The sequence below is a fragment of the Brassica napus genome, chromosome A6 (genome assembly GCF_020379485.1).
Source record: "Brassica napus cultivar Da-Ae chromosome A6, Da-Ae, whole genome shotgun sequence".
NCBI classification, from domain to species: Eukaryota; Viridiplantae; Streptophyta; class Magnoliopsida; order Brassicales; family Brassicaceae; genus Brassica; species Brassica napus.
In genome coordinates, this window is record NC_063439.1 from 24,318,329 (window position 1) to 24,334,812 (window position 16,484).

At 40.7% G+C, this 16,484-nt stretch overlaps 1 protein-coding gene across 1 annotated transcript; it reads right to left on the reverse strand.

Annotated features, from left to right (window-relative positions):
- Positions 1 to 713: 713 nt before the first annotated feature.
- Positions 714 to 1,661, reverse strand: LOC125610030. The gene has a single exon (XM_048781680.1). The coding sequence runs from the start codon at positions 1,659 to 1,661 to the stop codon at positions 714 to 716; it is 948 nt and encodes a 315-aa protein (XP_048637637.1).
- Between the last annotated feature and the right edge of the window lie 14,823 nt (positions 1,662 to 16,484).

The window sequence follows — 16,484 nt, forward strand, 5'->3', positions numbered from 1 at the left end:
AGTTTATACGTTTTACCAATTTGATGAAACGCGATTTACATTCAACAATTCTCTTATTATCATTATGGAGGGTTTCTTGTAAATATTATAGTAATTCTTTATATAATTAATTTTTAAAATGAATAAATAATGAAGGGCAAGTGTATAAAGCAATTCATTGCTAGCACGAAGAGATATGGAGATAAGGGATCTCCTTGCCGAAGTCCGCGAGTACCCTTGAAGTATCCGTAAGAGGAACCATTGAATCCAAGGGAAAAAGAAGCAGAACAGACGCAAGCCTCGATCCAGCGGATCATCAGTTCCGGAACATCAATGCTCCTAAGACATTGGAAGATGAACCCCCAGCGGATGGTGTCGAAGGCTTTAGCAATGTCTACTTTGATGGTAACTCTCTTGGGCCCTCCTTCCTTGTGGTAACCTTGAAGAATTTCCGAGGCTAGGATCGTATTTTCAATGAGCAGGCGCCCCTGAACGAATGATGTCTGATTAGGGAGAATGACTTCTGGCAGAATGATCTTTAGGCGCTTGACCAGCAATTTAGATATTGTCTTGTACGTGGTGTTGCAGCAGCTGATAGGTCTATAATCCGTGATTGCTGAAGCTCCTGGTCGTTTTGGGACCAAGGTAAGAATCGTTGCATTTGTGGAGGAGGGCAGAAACCCGGTTTCAAAGAACTTGCGTATGGAGACCACAGTCTCCTCTCCTACAACTGGCTAAGAGGATTTGAAGAACGCAGAGGTAAAACCATCTGGTCCCGGTGACTTGTTAGGGTTTAGCTTGAGGATTGTCTTTGCAATTTCTGTAGTATCAGGGAGAGAAGATAGTATGGTCTGTTGAACGGGGGAGCACCTGAAAGGCAGCAACTCTAGGAACCAATGAAAGGGGGATGATAGAGGAGGGAGATGAACAGGGGAGAGAATGCTCTGAAAGTGTGCAAGTGCAATCTCACAAAGTTCAATCGAGTCCGTGACAAGTAGGCCACATGGAAGCTGAAGAGAGCGGATCGGGTTGTAGGAGTTCCTTGCTGCAGCCACTCTCATGAAGAACAAAGTGTTTTGGTCTCCAAGTCGCAGCCAGTTGATCCTCGACTTCTGCTTGAAGAACGCTTCCTCTACCCCTCGCAAAAAGGTCCAGTGAGTAATCAGATCCTTTTCTGCTTGGAAGTTTCCTTCATTCGGTTGATTTAGACATTGAACCTGCACATCTTTTAACAAACTGTTAGTAGAAATAACTCTCTTTTGGATATCTGAAAATTTGTCTCTCGCAAGTGTTTTCATCACTCTCTTTAATCCTTTTATTTTAAAACCCAGGGTCGAAAGATCAGTCGCTACGCTTCCACTCTGAAACCAGGCAGTCTCAACCACTTGCAAAAAGGATGGGTGTTGGGGTAGGAAGTTTTGGAATTTGAAAGGCTTGGTACCAGCTTGGGGAAGGGGACAGGCTAGGTCTATAAGACAGGGAGAATGATCAGAGAACTCATGGGCGAGGAAAGAAGCCACACTGTTAGGGAAGGATTCCAGCCACACACTGTTTATCAAAGCCCGGTCTAGTTTTTTAGTAACAGGGGCTGAAGGGTTCTTGTTTGTCCATGTGTTAGCACAGCCTTGGAATCTAAGATCAGAGACACCAAGCTGGTTGAGGTTATCTTTCAGCTCGAGCATATCAGTGGAAAGGTGGTCTACTGTAGGTGATGAATGCTCTTGGTAGTGAGTAATCTGATTGAGATCACCACCTATCAACCACTTTTTATTGCTTGTCTCACTTATTGAATAAGTCGGCCAAGGAGGGGAAATTTGATTATCACTCTAAATGTAAAAGAACAGAATTAACTCACCTTTCCTTTGCAGATGATCTCCTCATCTTCTCAGACGGCTCTCCACGCTCAGTCACTAATATTCTAGAGATCCTAAACGACTTTGAAGCTCGATCAGGCCTTGCAGTGAGCATCGATAAGACGTCTCTCTTCGCAGCAGGGCTGAAGCCTCATGAACTAACGCAGCTCAAAGCCGCAACGGGTCTCACTGAAGGCGTGCTGCCGGTAAGATACCTAGGGGTCCCCCTCTGCACTAAGAAGTTATCCATGCTCCACTGTGCTCCGCTTATTCAATCAATCAAGACAAAACTCCACAGCTGGACAGTGAGATCACTCTCGATGGCAGGCAGACTTCAGCTACTCTCCACGGTGATAGCTAGAATTATAAATTTCTGGTCATGTGCTTTCATTCTCCCCCAAGCTTGCGTTGATGAGATTGACTCGCTCTGCAGTAAGTTTCTATGGAAAGGCAAAACGGATGGTGCCAATGCAGCAAAAGTCGCGTGGATGAAGGTCACTACACCTAAGCAGGAAGGCGGGCTTGGGCTTAGGAAGATCTCCACTTGGAATTTGGCTTCTGTACTTAAACTGATTTGGATACTCTTTTTCAAGCAGGAATCAATTTGGTCTCGGTGGTACATAACTGAAGTTTTGGAGGGCAACCTCAATAACTTCTGGGTCATTAACACAAAGCAGAAAAACTCCTGGTTAGCCAACAAGCTTCTACTTCTCAGAGATACAGCCTACAACTGGATCAAGCATCTTGTGGGTAATGGGGAAACAACTTACTTTTGGACTTCTCATTGGTCACCATTTGGAAATATCAGGAAGTTCTTGGAGGGGAAATCTTGCATGACGGTGGGAATCCCCTACTCTACGACCTTAGCTGAATTATGGGTGACAGACCACTGGGTTCTCCCACCGGCGAGATCTGAAAAGCAAGTACTCATCTACGCATTCCTCACTTCGCTCCAGCTAACTGACTCAGTAGACAAGAGGGACTGGTGCCCACAAGGTACGCCTATGGCCTCCTACTCTATCCGCTTGATTTATGATGCACTGAGAGATGAATGCCCCACTGTTCCGTGGCACAAACTGGTGTGGTTCGGGAGTGGTATCCCAAAACACAAAATCAGATCTTGGCTCATGGTACTAGACCGCTGCCCTACTCGCGACCGTATGCTCCAATGGGGACTGCAAACGGACAGTCGCTGTCTGCTCTGTAACACCTACGCTGAATCAAGATCGCATATCTATTTTGAGTGTGATTACTCTTGGGCTATTTGGTCGCCGCTTGCTCTCCGATGTGGCTTCACGCCCAGGCGTGATTGGGAAGCACAGCTGCAACAGCTCCAGGCGTTCAAAGGGACAAAAATACACCAAACACTTCTCCTCCTCGCTTGGCAAGCCTCTCTATACACCATCTGGACGGAGAGAAACAGCAGACTACATAGACATTCTTTCCGATCTTCAACCTCCATCATCTCTGAGATAGATCACACCATCAGACGAAGAATCGCCTCTCTCCGATCCGTTCAACCAGCTCAGGCTTCAGCTCTACTCCAAATGTGGTTCTCTAACTCTCCTACGAACTGATTACCGGTCTCTTTCACTCTCCTCAGTTGAGATTGGGTTCTATAATGTTCTATCTTGTTTCATGCTTTTGGGTCTGTTGGCCCACTGGTAGTAGCCTGTAACATTTGCACTCTTATGCTTTAAATAGAATATCTTTTATCAAAAAAAAAAAGTGTATAAAGCATGAATTAGTAAGACTCTCTTGTATTGAGAATCAACAATTCTCTTATCTTTTTTCTTTTGAACAACCAACAACTCTCTTATCTATTGAGTAAAAATCAATCAATCTCTTGCCGATCGATTTATGATAAACATTAAAAAAATTCTCTTATCTTAAGTTAATTTTTTCATTTTTTTTATCTCACGAGAATTTTCAATTAGTTATCTTTTTTTGGTATAAACTTATTCACTATATTTTTCGTTTTATCAAAATTTATAATGTATCAGTCATAAGTGCTAGGTGTGACGATGTTTTAACAGTTTTGGCATAGTGGTAGATTTGAAATAAATGTGCAGCTGTGATCAACTTCTTTTAGCATCATCCATCCTCACAACTTTTTGTTACAATAATATAATGCAACATATATTCTTTTAATGGTTCTTTTACTCAGATTTTAACAACATGCTACGTAAATTTTCTCGAACCAAAATTTAAATTTTACGTAAGTCTTGATAACGGGAGTTTTAATTTTTAGATGCAGAAAAAAATAAGGACGAAGTGGGATAGCATAAACTGGCAAAAGGCTTATTCGGAGAAAGTTGAGATTTGTGGAATCAAAGACCAAATCGTTTGTATCTTTTCCCACTCCTTTATATTATAAATAAATTATTAGTGTATGAAAAAAATACAATGGAACCTAGAACATTATCTAGATAACATCCTCTGAGTTGAAAATCACCAAGTAGAGGACCACGTAATTACACAAAAACAAAACAGCCTATTAAATAGAAAAGTCATCTTAATCGTACTTAGCCTTTTCCTTTATCAAAAATTGTACTTAACCATTCTGGTACATAAACTAAACTAAAAGTAAAATTATACAAATATAATATAATTATTGATGCAAGTCAGTAAAATTGCGGTGTACCATTATAAAGAGCCTAACAATTTTGTATATAAAGTTATAAAAACAACTAGATTTTGATCCACGCTCCCGCGCGGATGTTGGATTTAACTTGCGTTCAATGTAAATTTATAAGCCATTGATTTTATAAAATATCCATTTATATTTTTATGTTTTGTAAAATATATTTAGAGTATAATATATTATATTATAATATAGATGTTTGATAATAATTTTTTATTTGTACGTAATATTATATTTATAATTTTATAACTTGATGCAATTTGATGTAATTGTATATAATATTCATATAATAACCTATTGATTTTTTTGTTTATTTATTTAAAAATGATTTAATTTTTTACAGTAGGTTTTTATGAATTATTATTAATGTTATGATATTTGGTTTTCTTGAAAATTTTATTATAGCAGATTAATATACTATATATTATAATTTGTGTTTTATTTTCAGCAAAAAGAAATAACAATTCATTGTAATTAATTTTATTTTTTTTATTTTAAGTGAAGTGGCAGATTTGTAAATAAGAAAGAAATATAATGGCTAAATGTGTAAATAAAAAGAAATATTTAATCTGGTACCCGTGTTTCCAAATAATTCTCATTTAATCTGCTATCCAAGTTTTCAAACGACAGAATCTGTAAATGAGAAAGAAATACAATGACTAAATATGTATATAAAAAATATTTAATCTGCTATCATTGTTTTCAAACAACTTTCATTTAATCTACTATGTAAATTTCCAAACAGCACCAAAAAATATTTCTATTTTAATAATGTAGATGAGTCTTATTTATCGGTCTATTTAGACGATAATAATATAATGATGACATTAACATAAGTAATATTATTGATAAGAGTATTAAATGAGGAAATATTTAGTTATTTTGATTTTTATTTTTTTTTGGAAATTTCTTTGGGAATAAAGATTATTTCACTTTTATGTGGTCCTTTTTCTCAAACCACTTATACCTTATTTTTGTATTGTCAAGATTTGTCTCCAATGCGTTTCATTTCTTTTCAACTTTAATCCAGCACACGATAATTAAACACGTTTTATGTTTCGTGAAAATTAACATTCATAACTTATCTTTATCATCGGGAGAATTTCCATCCGTATATTATGTATATATATGATACAATTAAAAATTGCATATTAGAAGTAAAAGCATTGAAAACAATCATAGTGGCTGAAACACATTTAAGTATTTTTATTTGTTTATATATTGTGAAGATTCCATAACCATCTGTTTCATCTTTCACGTTTCCGCATCTATAGGAATATTAGTTTTTCTTTATTCTTCCTTGTCACATTAGACGATCATAGTGGCTAAAAGTAATTCAATAATCATATTATTTATTTTGGATATAAAGATTATAAATAAGCTAAAAATGAGGGGAAACCTGATTTCTGATATGAACTCGTTTTTAAAATCTCATCGCTCAATATATATATAGGGAAAATTGTCAAAAAAACAACAATTCGGCATAATTGTCTTTTTGATATAATTTTTTCCATTTTGTCTTCCTTTTACCTTTACCATTTCTGAAACTTAATAAAATAAATAGTTTCATGAATCAAAATTTTTATTAAAAATATAAACAATTAATAAACCATCCATATACACAAAATGATATTTTTTGTTTGAAAACTTGATATATAAAAAATTTAAATTTCTTTCTACTAAAAGTTGATTTCGTCTTCTACGGAAAATAGGTTAGTAGAAAACAAATTCTAGATTACACAAATTCATCTACGTTTTTAGAACGAACAATCTACTTTTAATTAAAATTCTAAATATGGAGAATACGAATTCTACTAATTGTAAAGATATCTACTTTTCTCTAGACTACAGTTTCTATTTTTATGAAATATTCTAAAATTCCCGGAATGCAAAATCTAGACATTACTCGTACGTCTAAATAAGGTAGATATTACATTTTGGATTTTTGTCATGGTTTTACACAGTGTAGAATGTGTCTTCTACGGATAAGAAAACATATATATTGCAAAAATTAAAGAAATTTTAGTTAAGAAAATAATCTAAAAATATTCTAACTTCTTAAAACGTGTTTTGATCGAATTGCCTTGTCAAAATATTAAAAAATATATATATGATTTTGCCTTTTATTCTACATCAATCTATGATTATGAAATACTTTGTGATTTTCTCAAACTCTTGTTCTATGATGCATATCTAGACAACAGGTGGTGTAGGGAATTAGGTGCAACCACTGGTTTTTTTGGCTGATGACAAATGGAGGGGGGTAAACTACTGTTATTTGAATCAAGTTCTGACTTAAAGGATTTAAAAAGAAAATGATTTTGGAAGGTTTTGATGTGGAAGAAGATAGCTAAGCCGATTTGGAGTTGAGTAATAGATTTGGTATTAGTGAGCACAGCAGAGCAACTTTGTGTTTACAAAACAAATGTCTCTTCTTCTCATCCGTCTCTCCAAGCTCTCTTCCCAAAACAACAATGTTTGCGTATGTAAAACACAACTGAGTTTGAGCTTGTTAGACAAGATCTGATGTATGAGTTTACAATGGACAGATCCACGAGTGCTGATGTTAGGAGTTTTCAAGGCTCCTAAGACAAATGCTGTAGTATAAATGATTGTCGAACCAGTTCTGAGAGATATCAAAGCACCGAGAATGCAAGTAATCACTTAATCTAAGTGCAATCAATGATTTAGATGGGTTTTTAAACTATGACTAATTAAAAGAAATAACTAAATGATACTTTCTTAACTATTGGAAAAGAGAACTCATGGATATAGGGATTAGACCTCGGGTGATCAAGTTTCGAACTAAAGATGGCAAACGATCAATCAATCTATTAACCTTAAGCTTGGACACAATCCTAAACAAACTCTATGTCTAGATGAATGTTCATTTACTTAACACAATTCAAACATCAAATGTCTTTGGTTGAATAATATGAAAGCAATCATAACTAGCAAGTCCAATGGCTATCTTAGCACCTCTAACAACAAATGTCTTTGGCAAAGTATGCTAAAAGCTAAGAAGAGTTGTCTCGGGCATTTCCTCGAACACCTTTCGGGGGGAAATGCCTAAGGCTCAACTACTGAGTGGCCAACTCAGAAGATGCATTATGCTCACTCAACTAGCAAGGAAATATGAATGATCTACGCTAAAACATCCTAGTTCTAACCTAATCACCCTCAATCTCCCTAACCCATGAATTCAAAAGGTGATTACTCACTAATCTCCATGATTCCTCTTAAACCCATGTTGGATTTCAGATTAATCATGTAGAGAAACTCAGGAAAAATAGATAAGAACACAAAATTCTCAATAATAAACTGATCAATTGATTCAAAGAGATGACTTTCCAAAGGTTTTTGGTGGTTTTTCTAAGAACAAAGATAATCCCCTCTTGGTGGCTTACAGAGTATTAAAACATAGGTTTTCAGAATAAAAAACGTGCATAATAAAATGACAAAAAGGCCCTTGAGAAAACATGAATTCGAGCAGATAGGCGACGCGCAGCGACCTCGGCAAGTCGCTCCAGCACGTCGCTCTGGGCTTCGGGAGCGACCTCAGGGTGTCGCTGCGAGAGGTCGCTCCGGCTTCAGTTTTGAGCTCTGTTTCGTCAAAAGAGCGAGCGACTTCAGGACCGCTCCAACGTGGTCGCTCCGAGAGGTAAGGCACAGCGACTTCAGGACGTCGCTCCGGTTAGGTCGCTCCGAGAGGTAAGGCACAGCGACTTCATCGTGTCGCTGCGGTTAGGTCGCTCCGGTGTGTTGCTCGTCCGCTGATCACTTTAAACACTTCTTTTGAGCTCCAAATGCACCCAAACGTCTCCAAGAACTCCATGTGATACTCCAATACCTGATAAGGACTCATGTATGCAAAATGCAACCTAAACATGACTAAATCCTAATCTATATGATCAAAATGCATATGGATGGATGGATAAAACAATGGAAATATGCATGATATCAACTCCCCCAAACTTGTTCTTTGCTTGTCCACAAGTGAACTTTCTAGAGCTCATAGGGAGAGAAATTTGAAGGTGGGAGCTCATAGCCAAAAGAAACACCACTAGCAAATATAATTAGCACACTCTCTTATTACACTCTAGCTTCTCTAGGCCTATCTCAACTCCTTTTGTCCCTACACTCATCATCAAGCATCCACACATTCAAATCAACCAACTCTCACATTCATTAAGCACAAAACATCAGGTGAATTCTTGCAAATGGTCCGTTGGTCCAAGTCATTTGGTTGGGTAAGGGAAGGCTTTTATTCAAGTGATTCCAGAGGTTCAAAACATATGATCTTTAAGGTGGTTTACTCTCAAAACAAGTAGCCTTGACATTGCACATAATATATCTAAGAAAGGGACCAACTCATGCATACAATGCTCAATCTCCATTGTTCTACCCTTTTCCCAAACATACAATTACACAATCATTCCCAAATGTCAAACCCAACTCACATCTCTCACCAAAAGATCCTAAGAACTTTAACTCTTTCTTTTTGAAATCTACAAGGGATTTTTCTACAACCTCAAAACATTTCTTAGCTCCTAACAACTTTGCTAGCCCCCTTTTCTTTCTTTTCTCTTTTTTTTTTTTTTTCGATTTCCTTTTTTTTTTTTTATATATTTTTTTTTTTTAGGTTGGGGGCCAAGACTTTTCAAAACTAGAGCTAGAGGTTCTCTACTTATCCCAGAAAATCAATTCACTTAAGCACAAAGAGTCTATCCTTTTTATTTTTCATTTCTCCCAAATCATGATCACAACACTCACCCTCCCACCTATAGCTAGACAAAAGAGTGTCCAATCTAGCAAAAATGAAGATCAAGCATTGTCGTTCCCGATACTCTCAACATTATGCGCATGTAAGACTTTCCGAAGAAGGCCTCACTCATCAAACAATGAAAGCTTAAAAGGAAGGAAAGGTTTTGGGAGTGGTCTACCACTAGAGTTTGTCAAAAAGATTGGCATAAAAGATGTGACAACTCCAGTGTGTATAGCCATGACTCAGTACACAAGGGACCCTAAGCAAGAAGCATTAAGTTCATTCATTTCTAATAAGGTTGTAGTTGGCTTCAAAGACTGAGTTTCAGCAATCAACAAGTTTCAAGAAGAGTTTTCAAGGCTCGAAACATACAAGTCTTTTCGAGAGGTGCATGGCTACTCAATGGTGCAACGTAGTGTTCTTTACAAGGCATTTAAAATCATTGCTCCCAATGCAAGTGAATGCAACCTATATGCTCTAGACTCTCCTAATGGTGCAAATGATGCAAACTAAATGAAAAATCTTTTTTTTTTTTTTTTATGCAAATAGGTGTGCAATGCATGACTCAAATGAAACACAATCAAAGCAAACATGATCAAATGCTTGGTACCTCCCCCAAACTTGAGTTACACAGTCTCTGTGTTGTCAAAGAAAGAAGGAGATACCGAGAAGAAAACTAATATGCAAAAATGAAATGGTATATACAAGGGAGAGAAAGAAGTACCTCCTATGGATAATAGGTGGGGGCAGATGCCCCAGCATCGTCGTCGTCAGGAGGGAAGGTGGTGTAGTAACCACCGGATGCTGAACCGGAGCCTCCATACCATGGCTGGCTCTCAACCTCGTCAATCTCGTGCTCACTGTCAGAAGAAGCGAGGGATGGGGATTTGTTGCCGGAAGTGGAAGGTTGAGTGGGTGGGTTCCTCCACTTACGCTGAAGCTGCGCAGCAGTGAGGGGGAAGCCAAGAGCATCAGGCGGGGGTGGGGGCTGGGGGTTTGAGGTGTTCGCGAAAGCGAAATCGGCTGAGCTACATCCAGCTATTCCTCCCCTAGTTAAGACATCAGCTACTTTCTTCATGAACTTGGCTGAAGTCTTTGCCTGCTTCTTCACAGTCTTGCTGAGCGCCTTGCACTTATCCTTCAGCTTTTCTATCGTTCTGTCCTGAGCTTTGTTCCACCTCTGGAGACGACCAATGTGGTCATGAGCATCACGGAGAGCTCCAGGGGGAAGGACTCCGTCATGGGGCTTGAAGTAGTAGCGCGGAGGTCCATAGATATGCTCAGACGTGTCTGCAACAGGCGGGTCAGGTTGCGTAGGGACACTCCTTCTCCTTGATGAAGCTGCTTGAATTGGATCGAGAGGCCCGTGTTCTCCGAGAAAGTACTCCTGGGGAATGTTGAAGCTGACAGCTCCTGGTATCTCTAAACTCGTCAGGTTCCGGTTTGGAAGAACCACCTCGACTGGCTTGCCCTGCAAGTAGTAGTGGTAGACGTAGTCCTTCCCATACATCCCACTGAAATAGGTGGCAATCCTCAAGTAGGTGCCATCAATGAACCTAGGCCCCGCTGCGTCCTTTCCCAAGGGAACATTCAGAAATTGGAGCAGTGGTGTGATCATTCCGCCTATCCCCATCTTTGGGCGCGAATCAGTGGTGTACCACGCCCAGTCTCTGTAGTGTTCGAGACGGCCCACAAAGAAACTGACCATCCCAAAGGTAGCATAGATATCAGTGCTGGGAAGGGGTAACACTCCAGGTTGAGCGTAAGGACGGATAGCCGGACAGAGCAGTCGCATGTCTTCCTCAGTAACATTACCAGCTTGCTTCCGTGGGTAGAAAGCATGGACTAGCAATCTGTGGAGGTAGCGTACAGACGGGTGTCGGATGTGTGAGTTCTTGTCAGCCCCGGTAGAGTGCCTGTTTCCAGTGATCAACTTCCAAAGCTCTGTGGGGAGGTTCTCACACTTGGGAAGTGAGTGGTCTTCTAGGTCTTGGAACCCCATGACCCTCCCAATGTCCTTGAAGTTCATGTTGTATTCCCTTCCATTGACCTTGAACGTGATTTTTCCCCATCCTTGCCTCACATGCGCCGTGTCGTGGTAAGTGACCACAAGAGAGGATAGGAACTGACAAGTGACATCCTTGTAGAAAGGATAAGCCATGGTGAGGAGTTTTGGCATCTTCAAATGTCCCAGCATCGCCTCAATATCGGATTCTAGGCCCAACTCCTTCAGCAAATCGAGGTCGGCGAACCTGGTTGGAGCCCAAGTGACCCCATTCTTCAAGTGATCATACAGCTCCTCCACAGATGGAGTTTTTGCCCTGTCTCGATCAACAGCAACCCCTTTTCCTTTGGACATCTTGGCTTTCTTCGTAGGTGCCTGCTCATCAGCACTCTCAGTTTCACTCTCCTCATGAGTGGGAACTGCTACACTTTTCCCAGCCCTCTTCTCTTGTTCTTGCGATTTCCTTGCAGCCAAAGTCTGCTGTCGAACGGTTCTCTGCGTCCCTGACCCAGTTGGCTCGCAGGATAAAGCTTTTCCTCTTAATGCAAACTCTTTTCTTTCAGCTTCTTGCTTCTCAGCTTCCAACTTTCCCTTTGTCTTCTTAACCATTTTCACCTGAAGAAGTAAAAACTTGAAAAGGGATAAGTAGTTGGAAGTAAAGAAAAACAGGATTTTGCAAGAGAAAATTGCAAAAGTGAACTTAACAAATGAATTATCAATTTAAACTCAAGTTCAACACAATGCAACAATTCTCACTCTTGTAACACCTTAACACATCTAGTTCACCCACAAACTCACCCAATTAAGGTCAAATTCGAAAATCCCTAATTCCATGAACCCTAATTTTGCCAAAGTGCAAATTAAACTCAATTTCACCATTAATTCAACAACCCAACTTGATAGATAAACTTTCCCTAGTCTATTTCACCACAATCTAGCAAGAAAGTGACCAAATTTCGACTTTCAAATTCTAGGGTTCATGGACCTACGAATTTGAATTTAAAAACTCAATACCTTGCTCTGGATGAAAGGAAATGGTGAATGGGTGGTGAGGAATAGGCTACAGGGGCGAAAGCTTGGTTTAGAAACAAGAACTAGTTGATTTGGGTGAGAATTGAGAAGGTTTTGGGATTTTTGGTGTGGGTGAGTTTGAGAGAGTTTGTGAGTTTGTGAGAGGAGGGGAGAGTGAGAGAGATAGAGTCGCGGGGGTTGGGGTAGGTTTAGGGTCGTCCGGTTCGGTTTAGGGTGGTCTAGGGTCGGTTTACTTGAATCAAACCGGGGTTTAGAGTTAGGAAACTTACCTGGACCGGTTCGGGAGCGACGTGAGGGTGTCGCTGGGAAAGGTCGCTCCCGAGTCGTTTCCTCGCGTCGTGTTTCGACAAAACCGCGAGCGACCTTGAAGTGTCGCTCTAGAAACCTCGCTCTGGGCTGGAGCGACTTCAAGGCGTCGCTCTAGGACGTCGCTCCGGGTCAGTTTTTGAGCTCCGTTTCGTCGAAAACGCGAGCGACTCCGAGGTGTCGCTCCCATAATGTCGCTCCCAGCTGGAGCGACCCTTCGGCCTCGCTCCGAGACCTCGCTCTGAGGCGATTTTTCTTGATCCGACGACGAAAACGCGAGCGACCTTGGAGTGTCGCTCTCGAAACCTCGCTCCCAGCTGGAGCGACCTTGAGGTGTCGTTGTGAGACCTCGCTCCCACGCACGACTCCTGCTCAAAATGAACCGATCAAGCACCTGCACACAACTTCTCTCTCTTTTTTTTTTTATGCAATAAGATGAAAAATGGAAATACCAATGCAATATGTACAAGGATACGCATGGGACTTCCTCCCAAGTGAGCTTGTTTTAAGTCCCGAGCTTGACTTTGACTCCTTTTAGATTAGGCCGGGGTAGGATCAGACAGTGGAGTTGAAACCCCATCTTCCTCTGGTGCAGTAGCCATGTAGAGCTTAACCCTTTGTCCATTGACTGTGAAGTCTCTTCCATCAGTGCTCCACAAAACTATTGCTCCATATGGTCTAACCTCCTTGACCTTGAAAGGACCGGACCACCTTGACTTAAGCTTTCCTGGAAACAACTTCAGCCTAGAGTTGTAGAGAAGAACTTGGTCTCCTTCTTTAAACTCTCTCTTCAGGATGTTCTTGTCATGGAAAGCCTTAGTCTTCTCCTTGTAGATTCTTGAGTTCTCGAAAGCATCCATTCTTATCTCATCAAGCTCGTGTAGCTGAAAGAGCCTTTTCTCCTTGGCACTCTTGATGTCAAAGTTCAGCAACTTTATTGCCCATAGTGCCTTGTACTCAAGCTCCACTGGCAAATGGCAAGCTTTCCCATACACTAGGTTGAAAGGTGTGGTACCCAGTGGTGTCTTGTACGCTGTCCTATAAGCCCAAAGTGCATCGTCAAGCTTATTGGACCAATCCTTCCTTGTAATCCCCACAATCTTCTCCAGGATAGATTTGATCTCCCTGTTAGAAATCTCAACTTGGCCACTTGTTTGGGGATGATAAGGAGTTGCCACCTTGTGCTTCACACCGTTCTTCTTGAGAAGTCCCTCAAGCAGTTTGTTAATGAAGTGGGAACCTCCATCACTGATTACAACTCTTGGAACTCCAAACCTTGGGAAGATGATGCTCTTGAACATCTTGATTACAACTCTAGCATCATTGGTGGGGCTTGCAATGGCTTCCACCCATTTGGAGACATAATCAACAGCCACAAGGATATATTTGTTGCCAAAAGATGATGGAAATGGTCCCATGAAGTCAATACCCCAGACATCAAACACTTCAACTTCAAGGATTGGATTTTGAGGCATCTCATTCCTCTTGGTGATGTTTCCTCTTCTTTGGCAAGAATCACACTTCGAAACAAAGTCTTGTGTATCCTTGAACATATGTGGCCACCAGAATCCAGCTTGTAATACTTTTGCAACTGTTTTGAAAGTGGCAAAGTGACCTCCATAGGATGATCCATGACACTGTGCAAGGATCCCATCAATCTCCTCATTTGCAACTACTCTCCTATAAAGCTGATCTTTGCAGAGAATGTAGAGGTAGGGTTCGTCCCAGTAATATCTTTTCACATCCTTGTAGAACTTCTTCTTGGCATACCCTACAAGATTCAAAGGTTCTCTTCCTGTGGCTAGGTAGTTCACCAAATCAGCATACCAAGGTTCTTTCTCCTCTGTTGCTTTGACCTCTTCCAGTTTCCTACCAGTCTCACAAACTGCTATCACTGCTTCGATAGCCATGATCTGCTCTTCAGGAAGTCCTTCGTCAATAGGGACACCAGACTCTATCCTCAACCTGGACAAATGATCAGCTACTCCATTCTCAACTCCAGGTTTGTCTTTGATCTCCATATCAAACTCTTGGAGCAAAAGGATCCACCTCAAAAGCCTGGGTTTTGCATCTTCTTGGCCAAAAGGTGTCTCAAGGCGGCATGATCTGTGTAGACAATGACTTTAGACCCAACCAAGTAGCTCCTGAACTTCTCAAAGGCAAAAACAATTGCCAGCATCTCTTTCTCTGTTGTGGCATACTTCATCTGGGCATCATTGAGGGTTTGGCTGGCATAATAGATCACATGGGTTTTGCCATCTTTCTTCTGCCCCAGAACAGCTCCCACAGCATAGTCACTGGCGTCACACATGATCTCAAAAGGGAGATCCCAATCAGGTGGCTGGACAATTGGGGCACTAACGAGTTCACCTTTCAGCTTCTTGAAAGCTTGTAGACATTCTACATCAAAACTGAAGGTAGCTTCCTTGCACAGCAGTCTGGTCAAAGGTCTAGTGATCATGGAGAAATCCTTGATGAACCTCCTGTAGAATCCAGCATGACCAAGAAAACTCCGGATGTCTTTCACTGTCTTTGGTGGAGGCAGACCAACCATAACATCGATTTTGGCTTTATCCACCTCAATCCCCTTCTCTGAAATCTTGTGTCCTAGCACAATCCCTTCCTTGACCATGAAGTGACACTTCTCCCAATTCAGCACAAGGTTGGTGTCTTCACATCTCTGTAGGACCCTGCACAAATTTGACAAACAAGCAGAAAACGAAGATCCGTAGACAGAGAAATCATCCATGAATACCTCCACAACATCCTCAATCAGATCAGAGAAAATTGACATCATGCACCTTTGAAAGGTGGCTGGAGCATTACATAGTCCAAATGGCATTCTTCGATATGCAAAGGTACCATAGGGACATGTGAATGTCGTTTTCTCTTGATCATTGGGATGTATGGGGATTTGGAAAAATCCTGAGTACCCATCAAGGAAACAATAGAATGGGTGATTTGCAAGTCTCTCAAGCATCTGATCAATAAATGGTAGTGGAAAATGATCCTTTCTAGATGCAGAGTTTAGTTTTCGGTAATCAATGCACATTCTATGACCTGTGATGGTTCTTGTTGGTATCAATTCATCCTTGTCATTCTTGATCACAGTGATACCACCTTTCTTTGGTACAACATGCACAGGTGATACCCATTTAGAATCTGAGATAGGGTAAATAACACCAGCATCTAGGAGTTTAAGAATCTCTTTCTTTACAACATCCTTCAGGTTAGGATTTAACCTTCTTTGATGCTCGATAGAAGTCATTGATTCATCCTCAAGATGTATCCTATGCATGCACAAAGAGGGTGATATCCCCTTGATGTCATCTAGTGAGTAACCTATTGCCTTTCTAAATCTTTTAAGTGTTTTCAAAAGTTCAGATAGCTCATTTTCAGTAAGTTCACTACTCACAATGACAGGGTAAGTTTCATTAGGACCAAGGAATGCATACCTTACACCATGGGGAAGAGGTTTAAGCTCCACTTTAGGTGCCTTAAGTTCACTCCAGTCATCCTGCTGGTTGTCCTCTTGTTGAGTGACTGAGACTTGTTGGTGAACCATCTGTGGAAGCTCCTCGTACTGGTCCTTACTGAAAAACGCCTGGTGTGAATCCAGCATCATCCCATAGGCAGTACTCTCCAGGTTCTCAATCACCTCAGTCTCCTTCTCTACAGTTAAAGAATGCTGTAGAGGGTCCTCTAGTGACAACTCTTCAAGGAGTTCATCAGCAAGGGCATCCATCTCTTCGATGTAGAACACTTGTCCTTGAACTGTTGGCCTCCTCATTACTTCCTTGATGTCGAAATGCAGAACGTGCCCTTTACCCAGATGGAGATCAATCTTGCCTTCTTTAACATTAACAATAGCTCCTGCTGTGGCTAAGAAAGGTCTTCCAA

Excerpts from the sequence above, each read along its gene's own strand:
- LOC125610030 (XM_048781680.1), bottom strand. The coding sequence starts at position 1,661 with ATGCTCGAGCTGAAAGATAACCTCAACCAGCTTGGTGTCTCTGATCTT.